Here is a 27,629-nt window from a genome sequence, read left to right on the forward strand (position 1 = left end):
AAAGGTGAAAAAATATTGTAAATACTGGTGCAATGTAATTGTTATGTTGAATCATTCTAGTTTCACCCAAGATATTTAGACCCTGGCGATAATAAAAGTGACAGTCTTCAAGATAAGTTCAGTGTGCTGTTTTTGCTCCTGCGGCACGTTACTGAGCAGCACGACTACTAGTATAACAGACATGCCGGTCAAGCAAGGTAATGTTTTGTTCTTCAGTAGATGTAGGGTTCCAGTTTACTAGAGTAAAAATGTCTATAAAACTTCTGCGAGTGACCGCCAAGTATATACTATTTATACTAAACCGCTAGCTGAAACATTTTTCGGAATGATCTTAAGTAGTGGACTAAAGTAAAGTATCCAAGTAAAGTAAAAGGGGTTTAAATGATTTATATAAACTTCTTAGCTGTTACTATGTACAATATTAATCATATAGTAGGCTACTACAAAACCTAAGTGCAAAACTATACTACCTATTGACTAAAGTTAATAATTGAGGAAATGTTTTTCGTTACAATAGAATTCATTAATGATATGTTTATTGCCATAAACCTAAACGAATACATGTTTCAATTACATTTAAATATATAAAGTTTACTGAAATAAATCCCGCTCTATTATGTATTAAGTGCGGTCTGAAAATTACTCTGACACTCAACAAAGTGTCACTATACAACGACCTTGTAATTGCATTTGTCTATAATTATTACACACTACTAAATAAAACGCAGTTAGCCTATATGATTAACCCAAGACTTAAAGTCTAGTAGTTAGAAACATATTTTAACGAAAAAGGCTTTTAAAAGTCAAGATTACTCTCCCTAATCGGCGAAAATAATTTGGAGATGTTCCCCACCATTAGTATTTCTCCTTAACAATCTTCTAAATGGGTCGATTTAATGTGATAACATAATTATTGTGTTCATGCTTAAATGTACTGCTACAGGTACAGAGCGTCCTTTCTTATTTTAGGTTTTAATTCTGAAGAGCAGATTTTCAAATAATTAATGTCTTATTTTATTTGTTTAGTAGACTTGATAGTAAAATACTGAACACGGATTCAAAATAAATTGTATAAAATCTGTGATTTTGAAAATACTTAGCGTATGTTGTAAATTTTAAAGAAAAATTTAGACATAACAGTTTAAATGATTGGGTTACTTACTAAAATTTCAAATTATTTTTTTTATATTGGTTATTTTTGTTAAATCTTATTATTTTTATATATTTTAAAACCTCTCTCGCAGCAATTTGGACGTCATTATCCTCTTAAAACTGTACAACTACAAAAATAAAAATTAATACACGACCATCTTTCTTTGTAACTATAGCTATAAATGTATATCACACCTTCATAGTAGTAGAGACTTGGTAACTTGATAATTGAATTTATTCTTAAACCATTACTTTATCTGCAATGTATTAACCTGAGCCATTATAAATAACTAACTGTTTATAATTATTTTTAGGAAAAAATGCAAACGTTGCGTTTGAGGACGCCATGGATATTGCTGGTAAGTAATATTTTTATTTAATTATAATCCAACTAATACTATATATGTGAAATATTGAGAACTATGCTTTTATATCTACTACTCAATCTCTAAAAATCTAGTACACAGATTTTAAACAAAATTTGAGATGGGTGTTGCTTGAAAATTAGACTAATACATAGACACAATAACTCCAGAAATACTTCTCATGATAGAATAATTAATACAGAACTTTTTGTATCTCATGAGAAAAGTACCATATGTTGTAGGGTGCTGTTAATGCTGATGGCTGTACTATTATCTGCGTTTGCGACATATACCAGAAATAACAAACTCAGTAACACTTTTGTATATTTTTTATGCTCTAAATTAGTTTTCTTCTAACCATTCCAAAATGGACTAGAAGATAGGAATATCATATAGTGGTCATCATTCCTTAAAGGAGTCATGTTATCTGGATATCAGTTGTTCAGCAGTAAATTATGGGAGAACCTGTAGTAAACTGCAAGTATATTATAAGTTCGAAAAATAATTGAATAATTGGATATTTTAATAATTAATTTAACTCAAAATTTAAACCAGTACAACTTTAGATGGTTTCTTATTAATATTTAAATTATATATACTATTTCATGTTAGTATATTTTCAACTAATTATTAATAGATTTGTTATTCATTAATAATTGTAATAATCTATTACGTGGATACTTATAATTGGTTATAACAATTTTATATGTTATAGACGTTAAACACAACAGTTAGTTAGACGATTAAAATAAAAATTACGAAATTAAAGGTTCTTTATCATTTTATGAACGTTATATTCTCACAGATGTGCTTTGATCTTTTATCATGAGGAGATACAAATTAGACCAATTAAGTAAGTACCTATCGTTGCGGGAGAAATAATAAATAATGACTTAGTAAATATAAATGATGATATGTAAATTGGTATGTCCTTGATAGTAAAAATATCTAAACGTGGCAGTCCAATAGTTAATGGTTTCTAAGAGCTCAGGGATGTTAGAACTTAACAACATATTACTATCACACCACATAGTTAATCTTGCTTAGCAATTGTTCTTGCTGAATTTCCAATAAACTTCGTAACTTACTGTATATAGTGCAAATTATATTAATAACTACAACCTGTGTCCTTCTAGATGAGTTATTCCAGTGAATCCCTCCCCAGGAGATTCCTTCATTTCCCTAAATTTGATCAGCTGATAAACTATGAATGATGTAGAAATCAGTGTCCATTTCAATAATAATATAAATTCTCCTACATGTGCCAGCCTATAACAAACCTCAAGCTAATTTGGTCTAACTTGAGATATTTGATGAATTATAAATACAAGAAACATTATTCACACACATAGCGTTGCTATAGTGGAAAGGGTACATTGAACGTGAATGCTAAATTTTAGCTCCATTTCTAACCGTTTGACAGCGAGGCAAACCGTACTATTCAACCGTAACTGAAAAAAGAGCAAAAAATTTAGCAAATATTGTATCAAAAATTCTTGTAATTTACTATTTTTTTATATAACGGGTATTCTTGCTCATTACAGAGTGAATAATCTGCTAATCTATAAGGCCAAAATGAGTGCAGTGTTCGTTTTGATTCATTTATTGCAATTAAATTTTATTTTATCCAATAAAGTGAAATTCTACCTTTAAATACTTACCGGATTTATATATAAAGCTACTACAAAAAAATTAGAGTTTACGACCTTTTAAAAAGCTCATAGAGTGGTTGATAATCCTTAATTACGTATTACTACGAAAAGTAAAACAAAAACGGGTGAATGGACTCTTCTAAATTTCATGAGTGGAAGAATATCAGAGTGAAATTAGAGCTACTTAACTAGCAACAGTGTTGGACATGTTGTAGAAAATCCGAGAGGAAGAAATGTAGATTTGAAAATGAGCAGAACGTATTAACTGTCATTAAAAACTACCATGGGCTCATTAAAGACGTGTAAAACTCATAAATAATATGTGTGAAGCTGGTATTACCATTGCTGCCACTGGTCTCTGAACTGAGCTAACATAGTGTCTGTACAGGTTATGGAAAGTTCAGCATGTTCATCATCATCCTGGCTGGACTGACCATGTGCACATCACTGCTGGGATCTGTCGACGTGTCCTTTATCCTTCCTGCTGCAGAATGTGACCTCAAACTGTCATCCAAGGACAAGGGTCTTCTTAGTACAGCGTTTTATATCGGTAAGTGTAAATTGGAGCTAATAAAAAACACAAAATAAATTTGTTTTTATTAAAAAACAGCAATGCCCTTTTATACATAGTGAATTACATTGCATTATTGCCAAAGTCGAGCGAGACTGCTTGGATGGGTGACCGCTGAGCGATCCTGTCCTTGCAAGCATTCCGCCTGCCCTGCCGTTGGTGGTGGTTCGAAAGTCACCTTTAACCGTTGGTCCCCAGGATAAGAGTTGGAGAGGGCTTCTTATCCCTAAATCTGTCTGGTAAAATGAGACATATTTCCTTTACTTTTTACTTTTACTTCACATTACGCATTTCCAGGACAATTTAAACTAAGAGGTAACTATATGATAACCAACATATTTAGAAAATATAGTAATGATATGAGAAAATAGTAATAGTTGACATTAATATATAGAGCTAAAATATTGTTACAAATAATATTATATTATATCACTAAATTACATTTACGTATTTATTTCATTTCAATGGTAAGATTATTATTTAATAAATAGGATAGAATAAATAAATAAAAAAGCCTTTAGTTGCTAAGCTTTTCTTAGTACATAACTGTTTTTTTACAATATCTCGCGCCAATGATACGTGCCTAATCTAAAAAAAACACTAATTAACATCTAAAAAAAATTACCTACATGATAGCACACAAAATTTAACAAAAATAAAAAAAAACTTTTATAAAGATATGATTGAAACCTTTTTAAAAGGCAAGTCAAATATAGAAACGTACGAGTTTATTTAAATAAAATATATCACAGTTCAAAAACCTACCAACTAATTCAAAAGAATCTACCCAATTGAGGCAAAATCTTTACCTAACGGCTGAGTTATGCACTTTTTGAACTCTGCAAACATCTCCCCATGAGATACTGTTTCCATATGCAGGGTAGCAAAAGTGAAACAATGACATTAACATTACTGCATGATAAAAGAAATACGGCTGGATTTGTTACTAAGACAATCTATGCAGATCGAGAATAATCTTTATTCCAGTACCCCTTCCTGTGTCCTTGCTCCAGTTAAAGAGACTTGAAGAGGCTAAAGTCCCCAAGAGACACAACCTGTACGTACACCTCTGGCTAGTATCATGGACGACATTACCTTGTTTAGAAATATTACAAGTTATATTAAATTTTAATCAGGGTCTGTGCAGGATAAAAACTAAATAAATCAATTAAAATGGAAATGAATATATAATCACTTCATCGGGATTCGAACCCGGATCCCTCAGGTGATGAGCCAGAGTGCTGGCCATTACACAACAGAACACTTATTTTTGAATATAAATTGTTTATTTTTGGCTCTATTCTGTCACACTCGTATTCAATAAGCTAACTAACTTGTGAATATATTTACATAATTTTTATGAGATAGTAAAAAAAACATTATTTTGTTAATAAACTCACCAATAAAAGTCACAGTTTTATATGCTATTATAACGCTTACATTCAATGAATACATAAACACGCCAAACTTATTCTTGTTAATTTAGAAATTAAGTTTTATTCAAAATATGAAGTCTGCATATTAGCTCTCGTCGATATATTTTACTGGTAGTTGGTTTCATGTGTCACTAATTCACATTTAAAAATGTAAAGTGACTGTACTAAGTTTGCTTATACAATTTTTTCCGTTCTTTTCTTTTAAATAATATGTATCCATAAGGCCAATATAAAAACGTTCGCTAACGCTCGGCCAAATCACATCAAGTGACATTCATTATCCCCACGTGTAATGTTACATAGTTGTAAAACATATTAACAAAGTTGATCTCAAGTTAAATATATTCTCAAGTTACAGCGGTAATTATAAACAGTAGATAATGAAGGCTAGTGTAAGCCGTGAGGTCTCAGTTGTTCATGCAAGATAAGGTAATGTGTTTACTGGTTGGTAGTTGCTTAAAGGCATGACTTTGTATGTGTTTGTTGTCTGAGTTAGATTTCAAATCACTTTGATGCAGTATGTTCATGTAAAAAATGTATATTTATTTTTTTATTACAGAACATTACTTTCGCAATTTCTTAATTTGATACTTGAGGCCACGTTATAAGTTAAAGGTCGATAAAATTAGCTATGGAGTCAAAGGGAGTCAGTATCAGAAACTTAATATTCGTATGGAAAACTAAAAATCCTCAATGTACAGTGTGTTCCAAATTTTATGCACACTGAAGGATCTTTGAAACTGTAAGAGCTACAGCAAAGAAAAAATTAAGAAAATTGTGCGTAATAGTACCAAAAAATTAATGTGTTGAAGTTAATTATTGGAATCGTCATTTACTTCTTACGCTCAAAAAAACTGCTTTGGCCAACCAACATTTTGAAACTATCACAGTTCTTATTTTATCACCTGTAATGAAACATTTTTTACGTGAAATCTGCACGAAATTTCCTATAGTTTTTAAATATCATAAAGAAGAATTTTTCAAGACCAGTAAAGCAGAAGGTGAGGAGTTAAAGTCGATATTTAAATGCAAGCCCTTTTTAATTATTACGGATTTAAAAAATGCCATTGATGTTATAATTTATTCGTGTTTAACTTTGAAACACACTGTATAGGTTTGAATGTCCATGCTAAGAATGTCCATTCTTTTCGCAAGTGGACCTTAATTATACGTTGTGTTAATTTTTATGGGTATCGAAAAGCGAGAGTGAAGAAGGGGGCATAGCAGCAACTGACATATTTGTCATATGTCATGTTATTATAGCTTGACACGTTGTAAACTAACCACGGGACATGTGGATATTTATGTTTGTCAGCAGCCCAATTAATGTAATTACACATAAGAATTTCGCATCGTTTTCGGTCTGTTTTCTTCTTTGACTAAGGTTGTATAAATGATACATACACTACACCACCCGGTATAAGTGTAGTGAATTGGTTTGACTAATTGGCCTGGCCCAAAAAGTAAAACACAATTCTGCATGGTCTGTCCCTAAGTATTAAACTGTAATTATGCAATGCGTAACTATTATTAATAAGAATTGACTGTCAAAAATAGTTTTAACGTACTGAATAGTAAATTATGAAAGATACTCAGTTCGCACCTTTCTATTTTTAACTAGCTGTTACCAGCAGCTTTGTGTTACCGCGTATGGTATAATATGGTACAGGACTATTAAGTTTCTGAAACCTAAGTAGGTGCGTATCAGGTACGCATTCTTTCACTGTTCATGGTTAAAAGTGACAGAGGTCAAGCAAAACTGTTCCATCAGGTCTTGGTTGTGTAAGAACATTTTAGATTCGAAGGAATTATATGTCCCAGATGACAGCAGAGTTTAGTTTTTTGATATGATCAAGAAAGTTATCGTCTATATACAAATTATATATATATATATATATATATATATATATATATATATATATATATATATGTATCTGTGTGTGTGTGTGTGTGTGTGTGTGTGTGTGTGTGTGTGTGTGTGTGTGTTTGTGTTCTGATGAGAGGATTGTCACTCAACATCCTTCTTTTCCTACATCTTGCCCACAATTGCTCCCAAATTGTAATCCTTCTTCGTCGTGTAGGTTTTCAAATGAATTCTGTAAATTTTACTCAAGAAGTGATTACAGGTACAATAGCCGGATCCCACCTGTCCGGTTACCTGGCCGATACTCTGGGGAGGAGATATGTTCTCATGAGAGGATTGTCACTCAATGTCTTGTTCTACATCTTGGGCACGTTTGCTCCCAACTATTGGTCATTTTTCATCGTCAAGGTTGCATCTGGAATCTTGTAAGTTCTACTACTAAAACATTTTCTGTTATTTTTTTCACAGTTCCAATTTCAGATGTTATGTATCTTCTTTGAACTTAACTTATAAGTTGATTAGTATTAATAAACAACAGTATACTACAAGGAAATGCAACAATTTATTTCTGTTTCAGGTGTTGCCCTGCAGTGATCGCTACATTTCCACTACTCGGCGAGTTTGTTCCATCTAAGAGAAGAGCACAAGCGCTGCTGATTTCCACATCACTCTCCTCCATAGGAATTCTCTACTCTGCCTGTGAGTGCGACTCTCATTTGGTACTTTGAATATCGGTACAGATGTAGTATTTATCCTTTAGTCCTTTGGTCCAGATATTTCTTCTCATCTCCAGTCCAGTTACATCAATGGAACAATGATTAGATTACATCACCGAGTTTTGAAATTGTCTTGAAGGAGTAGTTTTCTGTTGATTATATTATTTAGTTGACCTCAGTGAAAAGATGGTATCAAAGGGTTTAGCAGAAATGAGTGAAATTATGCAAATTTTAAACAAACCTCTGTATATAAATATTGAGAGCACATAGACTATTTACTTTTACTTTTACTTAAAAGAACCTTGTAGTCAAAAAATTTAAAAAAATTAAATTTTAGTTTTATATTTTTTTAGATTCTACATATATTTCCGAGCATTTTGATATATAACACTTTGATATCTAATGTGTATTTGCACTTTAAAGAATATTTAAAGAATGCCATACCGACCTAGATTTTCCTTACCTCTCAAATCTCACTTAGCCATCGTGTCAGAACAATATATACGAGTATATATCTAGGTGGTGGTGACAGCTCTGTTTTTTAATCTGTTGAGCAGGCCAAGCCATATGGTGATAGTATCCAAATCAGTAAGTTGGAGTGTATAAGGACACGTCCAAAAAGGATGGGTAGTCGTTTACGTAGATTGAAAACTACGAGGCCAAAAGTTAAATGATGGGAAACCTATTTCAGGACGTAGTAGGCTTACTGATGCAATTATAGACAGTATTCAAACATATTATGGTAAAGCAATCCGAGACAACCTTGAAAATGTTGATAAAATGAGAAAGGCAGTGTGGGCGATATATTTTCATCTGCTTTCGACTGACAACTCTCCCCAGCACGAACTTTGCCCAGAGGGTGAATCGTCATGGTGCAAATACCAAAAGTGCCTGTTTTCAGGTGATGAATATACCCATAAAAATGCAGTGCCTGAGCCTATTATGCTGGAAATAAAAACATATTTTTAAGGACCTCTCAAATACAAATTTACTTAAAAAATGTCTTTATGGCCGTACACAAAATCCAAATGCGTCATTGAATAACGTCATCTGGACGAGAATTCCCAAAAACAACTTTGTTTGAATAAAAACATTAAAAGTTGTAGTGTTAGATGCCATAATTGCATGTAACTGTGGTGCTCTGGGTAAGGTACAAGTTATTCAGAAAGTATGTGGTAATGCTGGAGAAAATTGTGTAGTCGGCCTAAAACAAATTGATCAAAAAGGGTGCCAACAATGCCAACAAAGCAGCCTTAGAATGCTTTAAAAATAAAAGAAAACTAAAACGAAATGCCAAAAGAAAAAGGGAAGATATGGAAGAAGAAAAAACTGTTGTGTATGGTGCTGGACTCTTTTAGTGTTACAAAAGGACAAGTTTGCAGTTTTTGGCACCTACCGGAAAATCACTTTTCCTGACACTCAGGTACACTTTTTTCATTAACCTCTTTGGTTATCAGCCTGAATTTTTTTTATGTTATGTATATCTGTGTGTCCTACAATGTTTACTATAATTAAATTGTTAAAACTGTCAGAAAAAAATTAAAAATAAATATTTATAAGCAAAAAATTGAAAATTTTATTGGTTTTTTATTTTTAAGTAATTTTTTTTGTTTTTAACGTTATATTTACTTATCGATAAGTAAAAAATTATTTAGAAAGATACAAATAAGCAATGTACAAAGTTTTATATGTGTACACAAAGTAGTTCTTTTTCTAACGGTACCTAAACATTACATTTTTAACATGCGCAGTATAGGGACTACAAGGTCCCTTAAGAATGAATGGCTTTAAATGCTGGAGATGTTTAAATTCAAATATTATAACTATTCGGTAATGAACTGAAGGGACTTGGATGAAGCAACTGAGCCGCTGAGGGAATTGCTTTGGTGTAGTTTGGAAATTTACGCAACTTGCTGCGGTAGAGAATTCAGTTATCTGCCCTTTCAGTTCGTTCTAAGCTCTAAATGGTGTAAATTATTTAAAAACTGTTATTATTTATTAAAACTGTTATGAAACCTATCTAAGTTGTCTTTTGACAAAAGTGGGCTTCTCAGAGCTATGTGTGTATTCATATTTTCTTGATCAGAAGAAGGCAAAATCAGCATTAGAACAAAAATAATAAGACGAGAATAAATTAAAATTACTATAAATATACACTTTTAACTCATTTTCTTGTTCGTCGAGGGAAGAAGCAAACTCATAATTTGTGTCGGAAATTGAATTTACTTAAACGAGAAGTGCTCATACAGGTGCTAAATATCAGAAATTGCGTGCAAATCTGGGGTAACTGCTAGTTAAAAATGAAAATTTTACCGTCACTACTCCTTTACAACAGTAAGACCGGCGTGATCTGCGTGAGATACGTGATAAGTGGCAAGTGAGATTACCCTATAGAACAAAATAATAACAAAACCATGCCGAACACTGTCACCTCGTGGTGAACCGTGTAGCAGTGAATATTAAACCCTTCCGGCATGTCGATCTGAGTTATGTTTTTGTGGAGGGTGAGAATTAGGTTTCTCTGGCTGGTGTTACCACGGATAAAACAAAATTTAATCACTGTCCAAGACATGCCAAATCGCAGCCAAAGTAAGAGACGTCCTAACTAAACCACTACCTACCGAAAACTACTATAAGGTATCCAGCGGCTCAGCGCATCCCAGGACCAAAATATTGGGTACACGAGGAGATTGAGGACGGACAAACTACAAAGTTCCTGAGACTTCTCGGTGTTCTCGCCTGTTCGGTTGTCCCTAGCGATATTATGAATCCAGTATGGTTGTATAGATCGTCAATATCGACCCCAGCTATGCTAGCGGTCTAACAGAATCCCGATCTGAACGCCCTTGCCGTTCACGCTAATGCGGTGAGTGAATTTAGGTCCAGATCGGAATTTGTGAAGGTATTTTTAATTTAAAGAAGAGTTTAATTTAATTCAACAATTTTGTTTCAAAAGGTGTAATTTATTGGTGTTTTCTAATAGATCATAATAGCCTAGCCAATATATTAATTAGTTATTTCTATAAGTAGAGACATAAAACTTTGCAAGCGACCTCAGCTAAGTTCTGTTAAGAAATACGTTGTGTGAGATTCATACCTTGTTTGTTTTAGAATTGTATTTTACGAAGGTTGTTACTAAACTAAACAGCTCTAATTACTGGTATAAAGAAACTGTTTTGTTCTATAATATAGAGCCCAAGATAAGGGAATTATTAAAAGAACATGTCTGTATTATATTGTTTTATAATCAGTAGAAACGTAAACTGTAAATGATAAACTATCATAAAAGACTATTATAACCATGAGAAATAACTACTAGTTCCGCAAAAAAATAAAAAAGTGAGAGATTTATGTACATGGGAGAAGAAGTGAAACTCAAATAATAGTACGACTCGGAGAAAGTAACACAATAGACAAAAGTGAAAATAATGAATTTAAAAATACTCTGGTATATTTATTATAACCATTGTTTTTGAAATTATAAGAAATTTTTACTAAAAGAAAGAATATAGATGAGAAATAAACTATGAGTATTATGAAAATCCAAAAAAAATGAAATTTTCAGTACAATTTGATATTTTATTTGCTGAAACTCGACGAAACCTATCACTTGTGGGCATTGAATTTTCATTCCGACCTGTCTGTCCACACAATATACTGAAAACGAACTAACTGATAGTGTTGAAATTGTACACGAAGCTCCATTTATATAATTGCTATTTGCATATTTACATCTTGCGGACATTTCAAAATTTATGTGAGGAATATTGAGTTTAACGTTGGTGCAAGTGACGCCATGGGATTTGGCTGAACATTAGAGAATATTTTTACATTGGTCTCATGACCAACCATGTTGGCAACTATAAAATAGCAGAATAAATAAAATAGTGATCAAACCTAATAAAACTATAAGAGATTTAAACATGCCATATTAATAAATGTAGCAGAAATATCCCAACACATACATCATTTTGTAGTATGTATGGACTTTAAATACTGATCCAATACGAAACCAAATTTAATGAACATAAATGTTAATTTATTATTTAGCAATATAGGTTGAGAAGTATTTCAGATGTATATTTTGCATGAAACCTCATTTATACTAGAATGAGTTTTATAAGGTGTTATTTTTGTGTCGAACCTCTTTTTGTTTGACTGTCTGTCTATCTGCTCGCAAGATATTTAGATAATGAAATGAGTTATATATTTAAAATTATGTATGCAGCCCGAGGGAAGCTAGTAACGACTCATGGTGTAGGGTACTTCTACTTTGTTTAAGCTCAATTACAAAAGAAGTAAATTTAAATCCATTATAATTTTATAATAGCACTGTCATTTATAGTAATTTAAATAACTTCTAAAAACCACAAAACAGTTGTACTAAGTATTTACGACTTACAAATTATATAGTATATATTTAACCTAATTAGCAAAGACCAGGACTGTTTAGTTAGAAAGAACTATGTATATAATATGCAGTCTCCTTAATAATAACTTAAAACTCACTAAGACCAGAAATAGTAATGGGTACTAGAAGTGTTCTCTGTAGCCAAAGATAAATGATTTATAAATTCACACACCTTTATTATCAAACTTCTTATTATCATATACACCGAGGTTGTTTGAAATATAATACCTGCTACTTTTCACCTTTATTTCATAAATTAACTTAAAGATGAATAAGGCGAGAAGTGGTAAATGATAAAAGAGACTACAGAGAATGATTAAATCCTTTGGTGTCAGCATCGCCAATATCCTATTCAGTGAGGCAGTTTTTCATAATATATATTACGTATTTAATTTTATATTTCAAATTACATTAAAGCTCCCTAAGGCTAGAATCGGTAACGGTTATAGGAGACTACAGATGGGTGAATTACAATTTTACTACTATGATGTAAACCTCTTCAGTGTCATATTCAGCGAGACAATGTTTCATATAAAAACCTTCTCGTCTTCAACTTTCCTTTACAGATTAACTGTAGGCAAAATAATTTTGGGAAACTGTAGTGGTTACATGAGACTACAGATGAACGATTCACTCTTTTAATGTCAACCTCCTTAGTTTCTTATTCAACGAGACGATTTTCAAATAATACCTTTTTATATACCAAATAAAACACAAAAAATTATGGGAAACTGTACGGTTATATGAAACTATAGGTGAATGTTTCTCTCTTTTGATATCAACCTACTTAGTTTCTTATAGAACTAGACGATTTTCCAAATAATGCATTCTCATCTTCAATTCACTTTTATAAATGAACTAAAAGCACATTATGGCTGGAAACTGTAACGGTTATATGAGACTATAGATAAATGTTTATCTCTTTTGATGTTAACCTCCTTCGTTTCTTTTTCAACGAGATGTTTTTTCAAATAATACATAATCGTTTTCAAATTTTTTTTTATAAGTTAACTCAAAATGCAATATTTTTGGGAAACTTTACGATTATATGAGACTATAGATGAATGATTCACTTTTTTGATGTCAATCTCCTTTGTTTCTTATTCAACTAGATGATTTTCCAAATGGTACATTCTCGTCTTCAACTTTCTTTCATTAAATAACTCAATTCACATTATGGTGGGAAACTGTAACTGTTATATCAGTCTATAGATGAATGATTCACATTTTTGATGTCAACCTCCTTCGTTTCTTATTCAACGAGATGATTTTTCAAATAATACCTTCTAGTCTTCAATTTTCTTTTACAAATTATTTCAAAGCACATTATAGAGACTACAGATGAGCGATTTAAAATTCAATTGCTCTGATGAAAACCTCCCTAGCATCATATTCAGTGAGACAGTTTTTCGTATAATACATGGACGTGATTAGTTTTCTTTTTTAAATTAACTTCAAACTCATTAACGCAAAAAGTTTTAACGGTCACAGGAGACTACAGATGAATGATTTACAATTCACTCCTTTGATGTAAACCTCTTCAGTACCATATTTAGACAGCTATTTTTAATATTATTACCTTATAGTGTTCAATTTTATTTTATAAATTAACTTAAAGCTCACTAAGGCGAGAAACGTTAAAGGTTACAAGAGACTACAGATGAATGATTTACAATATCACTCCTTTGATGATCTTCTTTAGTGTTATATTCAGCGAGGCAGTTTTTCATGTAATACCTTATCGTGTTTAATTTTCTCTTATAAATGCAGATGTAACTGAATATTTTACATTGCATTTCTTCACAACTGTTATATCATTTCCTGCCCGAACAAATGATATATACCTTCCTGATTGGTTGTTTGGTTTGTAAAGCTCTTAAATATTTAATTATCCAGTTTGCTGAATTGGATATTATATAATCATCCTAAATGGAATTAATTTAATTTTTATTAAACATTTATAGAAACGTAAAAGTGATTTTTTATCCGTATCAAATTAAAAATTATGTCCATTGATTTTATTCCTGCCCACAAAATACTCTACACAATGTATGACGCTTTTTGTAACTAATAACGATTGCAAATTTCTGAAATCCCATATTGTTTTTAATCATATTAGAAATAATAAACAAAGAATTAGATCAAATTTTATTAGAAAAACACATCAAACAAATTAAAAAACATCCTATTTTTTGCAAAAGATTTTAATTTATATCTAATATTATGCAAGGAATTGCCAGAAGGAATAATCGATTACAGTTCACCAACTGCTTGACACAGGAGATGTAGAGAATTACTTTAGGAGGGGGTATTTATATCACAGGGAGTGAGGATATGACATATGAGAGGGAGAGAATTTCATGTAAAAAGGAAAGATTGACATGTGGGAGTGAGATAATCACATAAGTGAGGAGAGAATGAGACAGGGGAAATAGGATGGTGTAGAGGTGGGAAAGTATGACTTAGGGAAGGGAAGAGTGTGGGAAAGAAGCTAGTACCCGTATACATGAGAGGATGGACGGTCCTATCAATGTCGGATGGACTGGCACCACAGATTTTGTGTCGTTAAAAGAAAATTACTAGAGAGCCTTTCATATTAATTTCACCGAAGAACTTCATTTTTATAGAGTAATGTTCACTCTCTCATGTTTTAGTAATAGTATAATTGACGTTACACGCTTCCTGGAAATTGGACCTCTCGTTCATATAAGTTACTCCTTGGCGGCTATTCTTCTTATTTTATGAAGTTCCTGACATGATATCCACTTATTGTAACGTTCAATCTCTCATCTTTTATTTATCGAATGACTGGATTCCTGGAAATTGGAAGTTTTAAATTTACATATTGACATTGACTCTTCTTCCGTGTGTTTCCTTGTTATAGTACTGAAAATATGTATAAAATTACATTAAATAATGACGCTTGTTTTTTAAGCTAATATTCGTTAAGTATATCATGTAAATAAATAGATTTATTTTTACTTATAAATGTGTGTATATATACATATATACATACATAAATGTATGTATGTATAAATGTGTAATTTAATATATATATATATATATATATATATATATATTTGTATAAATGGCAATAGCCAATTTTAATTTTAATAAACATTGACTCACAAAAAGTACTTGCTCCGCCGGGACTCGAACCCGGATCCCTCACTTGCCGGGTGAATGTGCTACAATTACACCATAGAGCCCTTACTTTTTACGATTCAATTATTTTGTACTTGTTCGTATCTGTCACATATGCGTTTAAATAACCAAACTAACATATGATCGGAAGACCAAATACCTGTCAAACGACTTTTGTTTAAATTAATAAAATTTGTATGAATGGCAAAAGCCGAAATAAATTTTTTGTGATTCAATGTTTATTAAACAATTATATATATATATATATATATATATATATATATATATATATATATATATATGTGTGTGTGTGTGTGTGTGTGTGTGTGTGTGTGTGTGTGTGTGTGTGTGTGTGTGTGTGTGTGTGTGTGTGTGTGTGTGTGTGTGTGTTTGTGTGTGTGTTTGTATTAGTTTAATTGTTATGAGGTTAAGTGGTAGAGAGGGCTTTATAGTCCTTACTTCGCCCTTAGTAAAGACATTTTTCATTTTATTTCATTTCATTCTTCCCTTTGTGTGTATTTCCTAGCATGAACTCCACTTACTGTAACGTTCACTTATCATGTTTCAGTAATAGGATGGTCGATGTTACAAACTTCCAGGAGATTGTATTTCTGGTTCATTACATTCATTCCTTGGCGACTAATTTTCCCGTTGATTAGCATTCTTATCCTGATATCCAACTTATTCCAACGTTCACTTTCTTATGTCTCAGTAATAGGTTGGTTAATGCTACGAGCTTCCTGGATATTCGAGGTTCTGTATCACCTGATAAATTTGTTCCTTTGTGAATATTATTCCTGTTGTTTTCAGTTCCTATAACTCCAGCTTACTCTATCCTTTTCTCTCTCATATTTCAGTAATCGGATGGTTGACGTTACAAGCTTCCTGGAAATTGGAGGTTCTATAAATTTACATCTTGGTGAATATTCTTCCTGTTATTTGGAGTTCCTAGACTTATCTCCAGCTTACTTTATGGTTTACTCTGTCATGTTTCAGTAATCGGATGGTTGACGTTACAAGCTTCCTGGAAATTGGAGGTTCTATAAATTTACATCTTGGTGAATATTCTTCCTGTTATTTGGAGTTCCTAGCCTTATCTCCAGCTTACTTTATGGTTTACTCTGTCATGTTTCAGTAATAGGATGGTTGACGTTACAAGCTTCCTGGAAAATGGACCTCGGGTTCATTACATTCACTCCTTGGCGACTCTTCTTCCTGTTGTGTGGAGTCCCTAGCCTTATCTCCAGCTTACTGTTTTGCCTGACGCCAGAGAGTCCCAAATTTATGCTCACTAGAGGAAAGAGTGAGGCCTCTCTAAAAATACTTCAGAGAGTTCACTCAGTAAACTCTGGGACGATTCTTGGCAGTTATCCTGTAAGTGTAACGAATATAGTCTATAGTCTTAGAATATACAAAATTTGAAAATGGTATGAAGAGAATGATACTCCATGGTAATTTTTACAATATTAGGAATTTGAAAATGGTATGAAGAGAACCATAATCACGAACCTTTGCCACTAACAAATTATGTTAACATTTGTGAGTTTATGACACTAACAGTTAATGGGTTTATTGAACATACAATATAAAAACCTGTAGGTTATAATGCATAACATTTTATTAAGTTTTCACAGTTAAATGGTTTTACTCCGATAAGTATTAAGATGTTGTGCAGAGTAATCTTAACTTCATACATCCACGTCTTCAAAAGTTTGCTTACAGTACAATTAAACCTAAAATCAGAATAAACATGTCATTTTAAAAGTTTTACACCGAAATAAAAGGAGGCGCAACTATCCGTCGAACTTAAAAAATAAACTTTGCAAATTTGAAGTTTTTATCAATTTATGTTCCATGGCAATTTAAAATCGATTGAATAAAATTGTTTTATAATATTTTCACACATGAAACAAACGAAATGTTGGTTCAGAAAAATCCAAGATTGTTTAATTTATAAATTTTAAGGATGAAATTGTAATAATCAAATTTTTATATCAGTATTACAATTACTTCATAATTATTACTCTCATAATAATATTATAGTCAAATCCATCGAAACGTCTTATGTATTATAATTTGACAATTAATTACAGTTCTTATACACTGATAAGTATAATTTAAAAAAAACACGAAACTTCTTAGGCATTTTTTTTATTTGAATTTCATTTTTTCACCCCCGATGCTGAATTAAATTATTATATATTTTTAATTCTGCCTTTATATACCATGAATTTAATTAAAGACTATTATAGAACAGGCTGACCTATTCTTTTTTGAAATTTCTTGCCTCGTATATTAACAGGTTTTCATTTTCCCAACTTTTGTATGTATCTTTTAATTATTAGGCTTTATACCGAAGCGCCTCTGTTTGACTTATCACTTGTCTTGTTTTCTTACGCACGGAGTTTACAACGTTTAGAGAAACTATTATTTAACGTGCATGTAGTAACATTGAATATTACAGTATATGTTTGTTATCACTGATAACACTTATCAGTTCAAGGGTAAGTACAATCGTCTGACTGCTATTGCTGTCCTGAAATAATTAAAACAGTTATTGCAATTGTTAACAAATAGAGTGTAAAAGAATTAGATTAAGAAAATGTAAATATTTAAGCGGTTGTAATATTGTTTAACCGCTCTTTTGATGCTGCATGACCAACCACACGTTTAATAGCTCTGTCAACCTTTCTTGAGTAATTTGAGTTGTTTACATATATCGGTTTTGTAAATAATAAGTAAAAAAAAACAGGATATTCTTTGTTTTTTTAATTCCGGAAGAAACTGTTAAACACATCGTATGAATGGATCACTAGTCGATGCTAAGGTTATTGATATATTTAACAAAGATCGCTTTTATTATGCAATAGTTGAAGTAGGGTTGGGCTCTCTGATATATTTACTCAGAAAAATGCATGGAGAATATAAGAGGTGGGATTTCGTCTCGCCTTCACGCCACAGGAACTGTGTTGTCTATGAAGATGAGTTTTACAAAAGCTACAGTGATAAATGCGCGATTAAGATTATTTTCAGGACTGGAATATTTATCTACCAGTGAAACCTAAAATTTTTGTATAAAAGACCGATTTTATACTTGTGTCTGAGAAACGCAATCGATGTCCATGAGTGGTACATAATTAATTGCAAGTTTTCAACGTATTGGGGTGAACCGGTGACTAGTCTGGTTTACTGAGAAATGTATTATTCCCTCTTAATATTAAAGGTTTTTGCATGCTTAAATATACAGGTATAGTGCATTGTCTCCTCTGCTCGCCTTGATTGGAAGAGGGTGGTACAGAGCTAGCTTTCCCATCTTCTAAAGTGACATGACGGATTACGCCCGTAATCTCTCCGTGAAGACGGTCCAATATCTTGTCACTCCAGAAGCAAGCACAAAGTCCTTCAGGAGAGATTTCTTACCTTCTTGTCCTAAGTAACAAAAACGAGAAGGGTTCCTTAAGGCTGAAAGAAAGTCACTATCCAAGGTGTTCTGTAACTCTTTGAACCAAGGTATATCACGTTATTGCTCAGGTAAAGACAATCATATTTCACCATATGAACATGGGTCTCTCTGATGCTTAGTTTCCCATATGTTTTATATATGTATTTTATTTTAATTAATGTATTTAATTTTTTTTATCTTAAAAACTAATAGTTTCGATTACACCAAATTTGGTTCAAATGTTTATAATAACAAGTTCAGTTACTGAAAAAATATAATGAAATTATCTTTAGTATTTTCAAAATGGCGGCCATAAAAACTATTAAATTTTGAACATCTTAAATCCTGTTTTTCTCAAGAAATACAAAAATAACAGTTTTAGAGGATATTATCACAAATTTAATGAAACGAAAATTATTTCGATTTAGAGCAAATTTACTTTGACAAGGCAATGCCCACATTAAGAGTTGCCGTTTATCTAGTTTCTTGTATTGTTAGCTATTCGCTGAGAACCTCAATGCCAACCATTTCTTGTTGCAGTAAATTTTCTCTAAATCAGTTGTTTATCATTCGATTTAAATAATGTTGGTTTCATTATATTTTTCGTAATATCCTGTAAAACCTGTTGTTCATGTAATTCTCGAGAAAAAACTGTTGTTTTTAAAGATATTCAAAGTTTTAAGTTTTATAACTGCCATTTTTTAAATACTAAAGATAATTTCATAATATTTTTCTCAGTATTAGTTTTTAAGATATTTGGTTGAAATAACTATACGATTATTTGGTTGAATGTTATTACACTTTAGAGTTATCTCACCTCAGTCATGTGTTATTGTTCACTATTATTGTGCATGTTATGTTAAGGTAAAATCAGTAAAAATGGACGCCAATGAGGTACCCGCGCCACAACCATCTGGAGGAAAAGGGGTGTTGCCGGTCTTAAAACACATTTCTGACCAGACCTTGCCTCTGTTCAAGCCTCCATTTTTTAAGAATTTACTTCTTTGTGTTATATTGATGGTTGACAGTTGCTTATGGTAAGTCGTTTATTGTAGCTTTCTTCCCAATGTATCCCTTGTATTTCACATACGTACTAATAGTAGTACAGTAATATTGTTACATATTTATTACTGCAATGTCATTTTAATCCTCGTTTTTGTGTTCTCTTTGTTTTACAGTTATCTGATTTGATAGTTTTTTACAATCAGATCACAAGTGAAAATGAGCAGAATGCTCTGTAGAAATCGGTTAATGTGGATGAACCCTAGAGTAATTGTAACACTATTTACAAAAAACCAAAATACTGAGTTGTTTTGATTTTCAATACATATTTATAGTAATTTAATCGTTTATTGCAAAGCATGTATTTTGTAACATTGTAATGTGTATTTAAATGAAATTATGTCTCAGATGTTTATAAACCCAATAGATATTAATAGTAAAAACAATAGTTGTGCATCATATCAGTAGCATGGAGAAATTTTGAAGTTTCTTGAGGAGAGTATTGCTTTAACGAGTTGGATGTTTATATATATGTATGTATATGTGCAGGGTGTTCACAAAATGGTCTCACAAATGTCTTTTAGTGTTATTACTCATTATTAAAAACTTGTCATATAATCGTACAAAGTCTCGTTTAGCCACTACCCAATATTTATTATTTTTTACAAAACATTATTGTCTCTGAAACTAGTTAAGCTAAGGAAACTGAATTTGAATAGATAAGAGGATTTTTTTATTTACGTTATTTGCTTTGATCCAAAATACATTTGATGAAAAATGCCATTTTGTTTAAGACAAAACACAAAGAACCGATATATCTATAAAAACGCTAGAAATAAGCTATTATTACATATTTATTACAATTTCAACGATAATTATTTCAAATAAGTCCGTCAATACATCTGTCAATGCAAAGATACGAGTGCACAAGGCAGGAGCAACAAAATTGATACCTCTCAACTTTGACTTGACTGTGTAGCGATCCTCTGGATCTATCGAAGTCTGTTAAAAGGGCCAAGTCTCAAAGTAGACCAATGAACAGACGCATATTCAAATAACTGGCGAAAAATGAGAGACTGCAGAGAAGAATCACTGAATTTTAACTGAAAAAAATGTTTGAATTATTAGGCCAATCATCCCCGAGGCCACTCTGCAGATGTTAATGTGGAGGTCGATTTCAAAGAAAAGAGTTAAATACTATGTGAGATCCCTAATACGTTTGAACCTTTTCACTCGTCCGTCGTCCATAATATTCACCCAAAGTAACATCAGTCCTTCTCCAGAACGTGGATTATGGATTTGTTAGGAGTGTCAGACATTCTGTTAAACGGCACCACATAAGTATAGATTTAAGAGAACGTTGCTAGTTTGGACCGACTTCAACAGCGTAAATTTCGAGGAAAATCTTCATGTCGTCGGGGAAAAAAACAAAAAGTTTGTTTATGGTTCCTTTAATGGCGTTAATACACTTTAAATAGGAAAGGGCCTAAGAGTGAACCATGAGGAATGCTAAGAGCAGCGTTGAAGGCAGAAGTTGTCGTAGCAGCATAACGAACAGCCTGAGGACGACCAATGAGGCAACTAAGGAGCGAGTTGGAGATAGAGCCAACAATCCCATTTTCCTGAAGAACTAGAAGTAGAGAATGATTAGTCCTGTCGAAGGTCTTACCGCGACCGATGTAAACTGCTTCTACTACGTGATTTCTATTAAACCTTTAAGCGCCTGACTTTGGAAGGAGTGAAGTGCTTGGAGTTGATACTCAACATGGATTTTTTGTTTTTCATAACTTAATGATATCACAACGTACTATTATTAATATTTTTAGTGTTACCACTCAACTATAGGAAATGTCCTATCCTAACTCTTATACCCTTCACTTCCCTTATTACAGTCTTCAAATAGAGGCTTATTAATATACTGATAATAATACTGATAACGAGTACTATTCAAGCTGGACATATATTACCAACCGTATGGTCTTCAAAAAAGGAGGTTCACGAGAGTCTGAGATGTTGGTCAACTGATTGTGAAGTCTAACACATCTATGAATACCACTGTTTATACCTAATTTATTTCCAGTATAAAAACAATATTCGTCTGGTTACCTGAGATCACAACTGTATGGCGGTCTACAAGGAGTCTCACGAGGGTGACTTCTCACTGTGCGAGATAATGACCAAGCGAGAGAATCTCACTTCTAGCCTTAATACCACTAACGCCCAAGTGGAGTGTAACGCAACTATAAACACCGCTGTTTATACCTAATTCATTTCCAGTATAACACGATATTCCTCTGGTTACCTGAGATCACCAACCGTATGGCATTCTACAAGGAGTCTCACAAGAGTGACTTCTCACTGTGCGAGAGAATCTCACTTCTATCCTTAAGACTACTAGCGCCCAAGTGGAGTGTAAGGCAACTATAAACACCGCTGTTTATAACTAATTTATTTCCAGTATAAAAACGATATTCTTATGGTTACCTGAGATGACCAACCGTATGGCATTCTACAAGGAGTCTCACGAGGGTGACTTCTCACTGTGCGAGATAATGACCAAGCGAGAAAATATCACTTCTAGCATTAATACTACTAGCACCCAAGTGGAGTGTAACGCAACTATAAACACCGCTATTTATAACTAATTTATTTCCAGTATAAAGACGATATTCTTCTGGTTACCTGAGATCACCAACCGTATGGCATTCTACAAGGAGTCTTACGAGGGTGACTTCTCACTGTGTGAGATGGTGACCAAGCGAGAAAATATCACTTCTAGCATTAATACTACTAGCACCCAAGTGGAGAGTAACGCAACTATAAAGACCGCTATTTATAACTAATTTATTTCCAGTATAAACACGATATTCTTCTGGTTACCTGAGATCACCAACCGTATGGCATTCTACAAGGAGTCTTACGAGGGTGACTTCTCACTGTGTGAGATGGTGACCAAGCGAGAAAATATCACTTCTAGCATTAATACTACTAGCACCCAAGTGGAGAGTAACGCAACTATAAAGACCGCTGTTTATAACTAATTTATTTCCAGTATAAAAACGATATTCTTATGGTTACCTGAGATGACCAACCGTATGGCATTCTACAAGGAGTCTCAGGGTGACTTCTCACTGTGCGAGATAATGACCAAGCGAGAAAATATCACTTCTAGCATTAATACTACTAGCGCCCAAGTGGAGTGTAACGCAACTATAAAGACCGCTGTTTATAACTAATTTATTTCCAGTATAAACACGATATTCTTATGGTTACCTGAGATGACCAACCGTATGGCATTCTACAAGGAGTCTCACGAGGGTGACTTTTCACTGTGCGAGATGGTGACCAAGCGAGAGAATCTCACTTCTAGCCTTAATACCACTAGTGCCCCAGTGGAGTGTAACGCTACTATAAACACTGCTGTCTTTATACCTAACGTTCTTATATCACTGGCACAGCCAATAGTTATGTTGGCTGCCAGTGTCATCGTGCCTTTGTTTGACAGAAGACATATTCTTTGTGAGTATAATTGACTGCTGAACTTCTATTATCTCAGCTCATTTAGTGGTTTTAAGATGTTTAACAATAGAAAACAAAACAAATGGGATTCCTATAAACGCTTTGTTTATTTATTACAAAAATAGTTACATGGGTTTGTTACTTCCACTTCTAAAAATATATAGCTTATGAATATGCCATAGGTATGTGAGTATTAATAGCTGTTTAAACTTTCTAATCCCAGCCCATATAGTGGTACATTGTTAAAAATAGATCGCAAAATAAATGGGCCTCCTATAAATTACATAAGGTGTTAGTTGAGTCTGGAACCAGCCTTCCAGCTGTATAACTAGCAATATACTACTTGGGTTTATATATTATAACTGGAAAGTCCATATTTTCAAGCGCATTTCAGGATTTAATCACATTAGAGAATTTTCCTCAGAGGATATCTTGAAAATCTTAAATTTACGCTGCAAACCAGACCTAAAATAGCAGCAGTTAAACGTTTTAAAACACATTGCTTAAGTAAATCTTAGTTTATTTACTGGAGAGAAAAATCTTTCTGAAACCCTATTCCTTGGTTGGTTATTAATACTAAGAAAAAATTACCCTATAGTAAAAAATTACCGTAGATGCAAAGTATTAAATTAACAGTTGTCAAAAAAATGGAGATTTAGTTTTGGGCATCACATTAAAATTGAGTTAAAAACTAATGGCTCCTTTCTTTACTAATGATATCGTAGTTCCTCTTTAGCTTTTAATGGTGTTTGTATAATCGTTATTTTAACATTATTACTTTTCACCATTTTTGCTTTTGAGGTTCGGTTTCTGCTCTACCATCAAAGCCCTTTAATTTGAAGTATAACTTGACCTATGCTTGTATTTAACTTGTTCAAATCTGCGTCTGAGGGATGTTCTTCTTTTTTGTTAAAAAAAGCAGAAAATTACTTAAAAATGTGGATGTTTTAGTAAAGTATTAAAAAATCCAACAGGTATATCTTTATGTACAATTATTCAACAACTGGATGGCCAGTTCAGAACAAATGGTAACTTGCATACGAGTATTTAACATTAAAGGAGTATTTTTATAAAACCGTATCTCACAAATTGCTTAATCCTGAAAATTGTACTTGTAATTAATTTTTGGAGATTTAATATGTAAGTTATGTTTAATATAGTAATATAAATATAACTAAGTGTTTAGAATTTGAAGAATGATATTCCTCTTTGATGTTCCAGCTGTTATACTAATATTATGCAGTTGTATGACCTTTCTGCTCACTGTGGTTCAAGACACGTCTGTCATAATTATGATGTTTGGAGGGACGCCCATCTTGTCCGGGGTCTGCTACAACGTTCTGTCCAGTATTCTGATTGAACTCTTCCCAACTTACATCAGGTAATACGTAGGGGAGGGAGATTCGCGAGTAAATCACTACTTGACAACAAAGAAAGCTTCCCGTATTAATAATGCAAGGAGTGTACATCAGGGGACTACAGAAATAACATTAGTTGTGTGTTTGTTTTAATAATGGAAAGAATTGTGAAGGAAACAGGATTTCCGGACATATGGCATCGTTAAGTAATACAAAACCTCAGTAACACCAGTTTAGAGATGTGCAGTCTGATGGCTTCCTCAGTTGTGTAACTAACCTAACACTCAACTACAAAATGAAAATCCTAGTCAAAATCTTTTATTGCCATCCTACTATACGCATAGCATTGACAAAGGGCCATTCAATATTATTTATCTATAAATATAGCTGAAATAATAATTATACTACAAAGCACCTGCTTACATTGTAAACTATGTTATATTTCGGACATAATAATTATGTATTAGATATGTCACTATAGTATCACTATTTTAACATCGGACAGTTGGGCATATTAGTCTTGGAAACTGCAACATTCCGAACGGAATAAAAATTCTCTAAGCCTCCTCCGAAACAAAACCACATCCCACTCCGCATTCCTTAATGCTGTGGAAGAAGTGCATTACGTAATTTAATTGCACAGTAATAAGTATATCTTTCAAAAAATTAGTATTGTGCTTTGGTTTAACTAAAGGACTAGAGTTTCGAAGGTGTCAGAAGATGTCTAGAGTATGTCAGTATTAGTAGGTTGAAATAGATTCTTATGTTTCATGTTAAGATTCAGGGTGTTAAGAATGTAGAGACTACAAAAGTCAAAATATTATAAATCTATAACTAGTTATAACAAACTATAAGAAATAATCCCAAGAGATTCAAATCATTATTCAGAAATGTCAACAACCACATTGTGTGTCAACCTCAATCACACTAAACCCGAACTAAACAATACATGTCATAATAGGTCAGCACTGTGAGACCAACTAACGAGAACTGACCAGAGGCCAATAGTAAATGGGGATCGTCACAGCAGAAACAAGATGGCGGGAAAAGAAGAAATTCACTATTAGTCGCCTTTACTATTGGCCTCTGGTAAGTATTCAGTGGTTGGTCTTTCAGTGAAGACCAAATATGAGCTGTATTCTTTAGTTCGGTTTATATAATTATTGTTTTGAAATTTGTTATTTATTAAGTGCATGTTTTATAGATAGTGCACATAGGTGACACACAAAATGGTTGTTGTGATTCCTGACTTATACTTGTCATAACGCTTTGGTATGGCTTTTTTCATTTTACCCTACATCGTTTTCTTAATTTTGGTTATCCACCTGATAAAGAGATCAGATCTCATATCTGGAAACTTAGTGTTTTAATTTATATTTTTTTTAAACGTGTTACTGATTTTGTCTATTACTTCATGATGGCAGGTGTTTTGTAAGTTTTATATGATATAGAATTATGGTTGACTGGTAAACACGATCTGTGAATAACTCGGTGCTGCAATTGGTTGCCAGGTGTTCTGTAGGTTTGATTGTTACAGAGCTATGGCTGTGTCGGTGAACATGATCTGTGGACAACTCTGTGTTATAACTGGTTGTCAGGTATTATGTAAGTTGGGTATGTTACGGAGCACTGGCTGTGTCGGTGCACATGATCTGTGAATGACTCGGTGCTATAATCAGTTCGCAGGTGTTCTGCAAATGTCATATGTTACAGAGCTACGGCTGTGTCGGTGAACATGATCTGTTAACGACTCGGTGCTATAATCGGTCCCCAGTTGTTCTGTAAGTTTGATATGTTACAGAGCTATGGCTGTGTCGGTGAACATGATCTGTGAATGACTCGGTGCTATAATCGGTTCCCAGGTGTTCTGTAAATATCATATGTTACAGAGCTATGGCTGTATCGGTGAACATGATCTGTGGACGAATTGGTGCTATAATCGGTTCCCAGGTGTTCAGTCTGCTGATAGACTCTCAATGTTTACTCCTCTTCCAATTAATATCTGGGACTGTGCTGTGTAAGTATAATTTGTACTATAATATAAGACTAAACTATAAAGTCAATTAGTCTATATATGTAAAGGATTCTCAGTGAATCAAAAATTTAATAATCAATATTCACACACAAATCAATTAAAATTGCTCACTTACAGAACTGGTTTAGGCTGATTTCTTAACGCTATTTTCACTAATTAATATACGTATAAAGAGTTCTATAAATTGCTATTAAATAAAATTAAAGTAAAACATATTTTAACTGTTCTTAGTTTAAAAGCTATAGTATTCAAATTTTTTTGAATGGCTGGATAAAATTATGTATTATATTTAGTTTGAAATTATTGCTTGAACTTATTTCTGATTTTTATGTATTTAATTTCAGGTTGTGCAGTGGTACCATTTTTCTTCAATCTCCCAAGCAGGAGCTCTTCTAAAGATGACTCGCCAAGAGAAGAACAGATCAAAAATAAATCTTGATCACATCTGTGTTGTGTACGTATTCAACCTTAATGCTTTTACATTCAGGATGGATTTACTACTGGCATTAATAAATATGCGTAAATATGACTCAGTTAGTAAAACAAGTTGGTGGAATCACGTTGCTATGTCATCAAGAAATACAATTAAAAGTGTATTAATACATTCTTTGGTGTAAAAGTTGCCAATTATTGTAAAGAAACTTTGTTTTGAAAAAAGACGAATTGTGGGTTATGAAGAGATCTTCTAGAGTGGTCTTGGAAAGTTAATTAGTATTTTAGAGGTTTAATATTTTCAAATGTTTGTTGAGTATCAAAGAATCAGTCTCATTTTCTTCTGCTTATACATTGTTTATTATTCAATGTAACATTACCTCAAAGGCTGCAAAAGTGTATATCAGTTACATTATCAGTGTCAGTATTAAAACCGCTAACACAGTGATTTACCGAATGATTATTATACTCACTTGGTTTAAACTTGGTGGTCAAATTAAAAAAAATTTTTAACTTTGTCATTTATTGTT

At 32.7% G+C, this 27,629-nt stretch overlaps 1 protein-coding gene across 1 annotated transcript; it reads left to right on the forward strand.

Moving 5' to 3' along the window:
* On the forward strand, positions 1–27,115 carry LOC124355416 (synaptic vesicle glycoprotein 2B-like). The gene is made up of 11 exons (XM_046806556.1): positions 1–197; positions 1,467–1,511; positions 3,558–3,719; positions 7,303–7,465; positions 7,618–7,739; positions 16,447–16,685; positions 19,618–19,790; positions 23,003–23,274; positions 24,496–24,655; positions 26,522–26,649; positions 27,012–27,115. The coding sequence occupies exons 1-11, from the start codon at positions 182–184 to the stop codon at positions 27,104–27,106; spliced, it is 1,575 nt and encodes a 524-aa protein (XP_046662512.1). The 5' UTR covers positions 1–181; the 3' UTR covers positions 27,107–27,115.
* Positions 27,116–27,629: the final 514 nt, after the last annotated feature.

The sequence above is a fragment of the Homalodisca vitripennis genome, chromosome 2, assembly GCF_021130785.1.
Source record: "Homalodisca vitripennis isolate AUS2020 chromosome 2, UT_GWSS_2.1, whole genome shotgun sequence".
In the NCBI taxonomy this organism is placed as follows: domain Eukaryota; kingdom Metazoa; phylum Arthropoda; class Insecta; order Hemiptera; family Cicadellidae; genus Homalodisca; species Homalodisca vitripennis.

What these genes read in the sequence shown, in the direction of transcription:
- LOC124355416 (XM_046806556.1), top strand. An exon ending in TAGTACAGCGTTTTATATCG is followed by an intron (nt 3,720 to 7,302) that starts GTAAGTGTAAAT and finishes AAGTGATTACAG; the next exon opens with GTACAATAGCCGGATCCCAC. An exon ending in CGATTCTTGGCAGTTATCCT is followed by an intron (nt 16,686 to 19,617) that starts GTAAGTGTAACG and finishes TGTTATGTTAAG; the next exon opens with GTAAAATCAGTAAAAATGGA.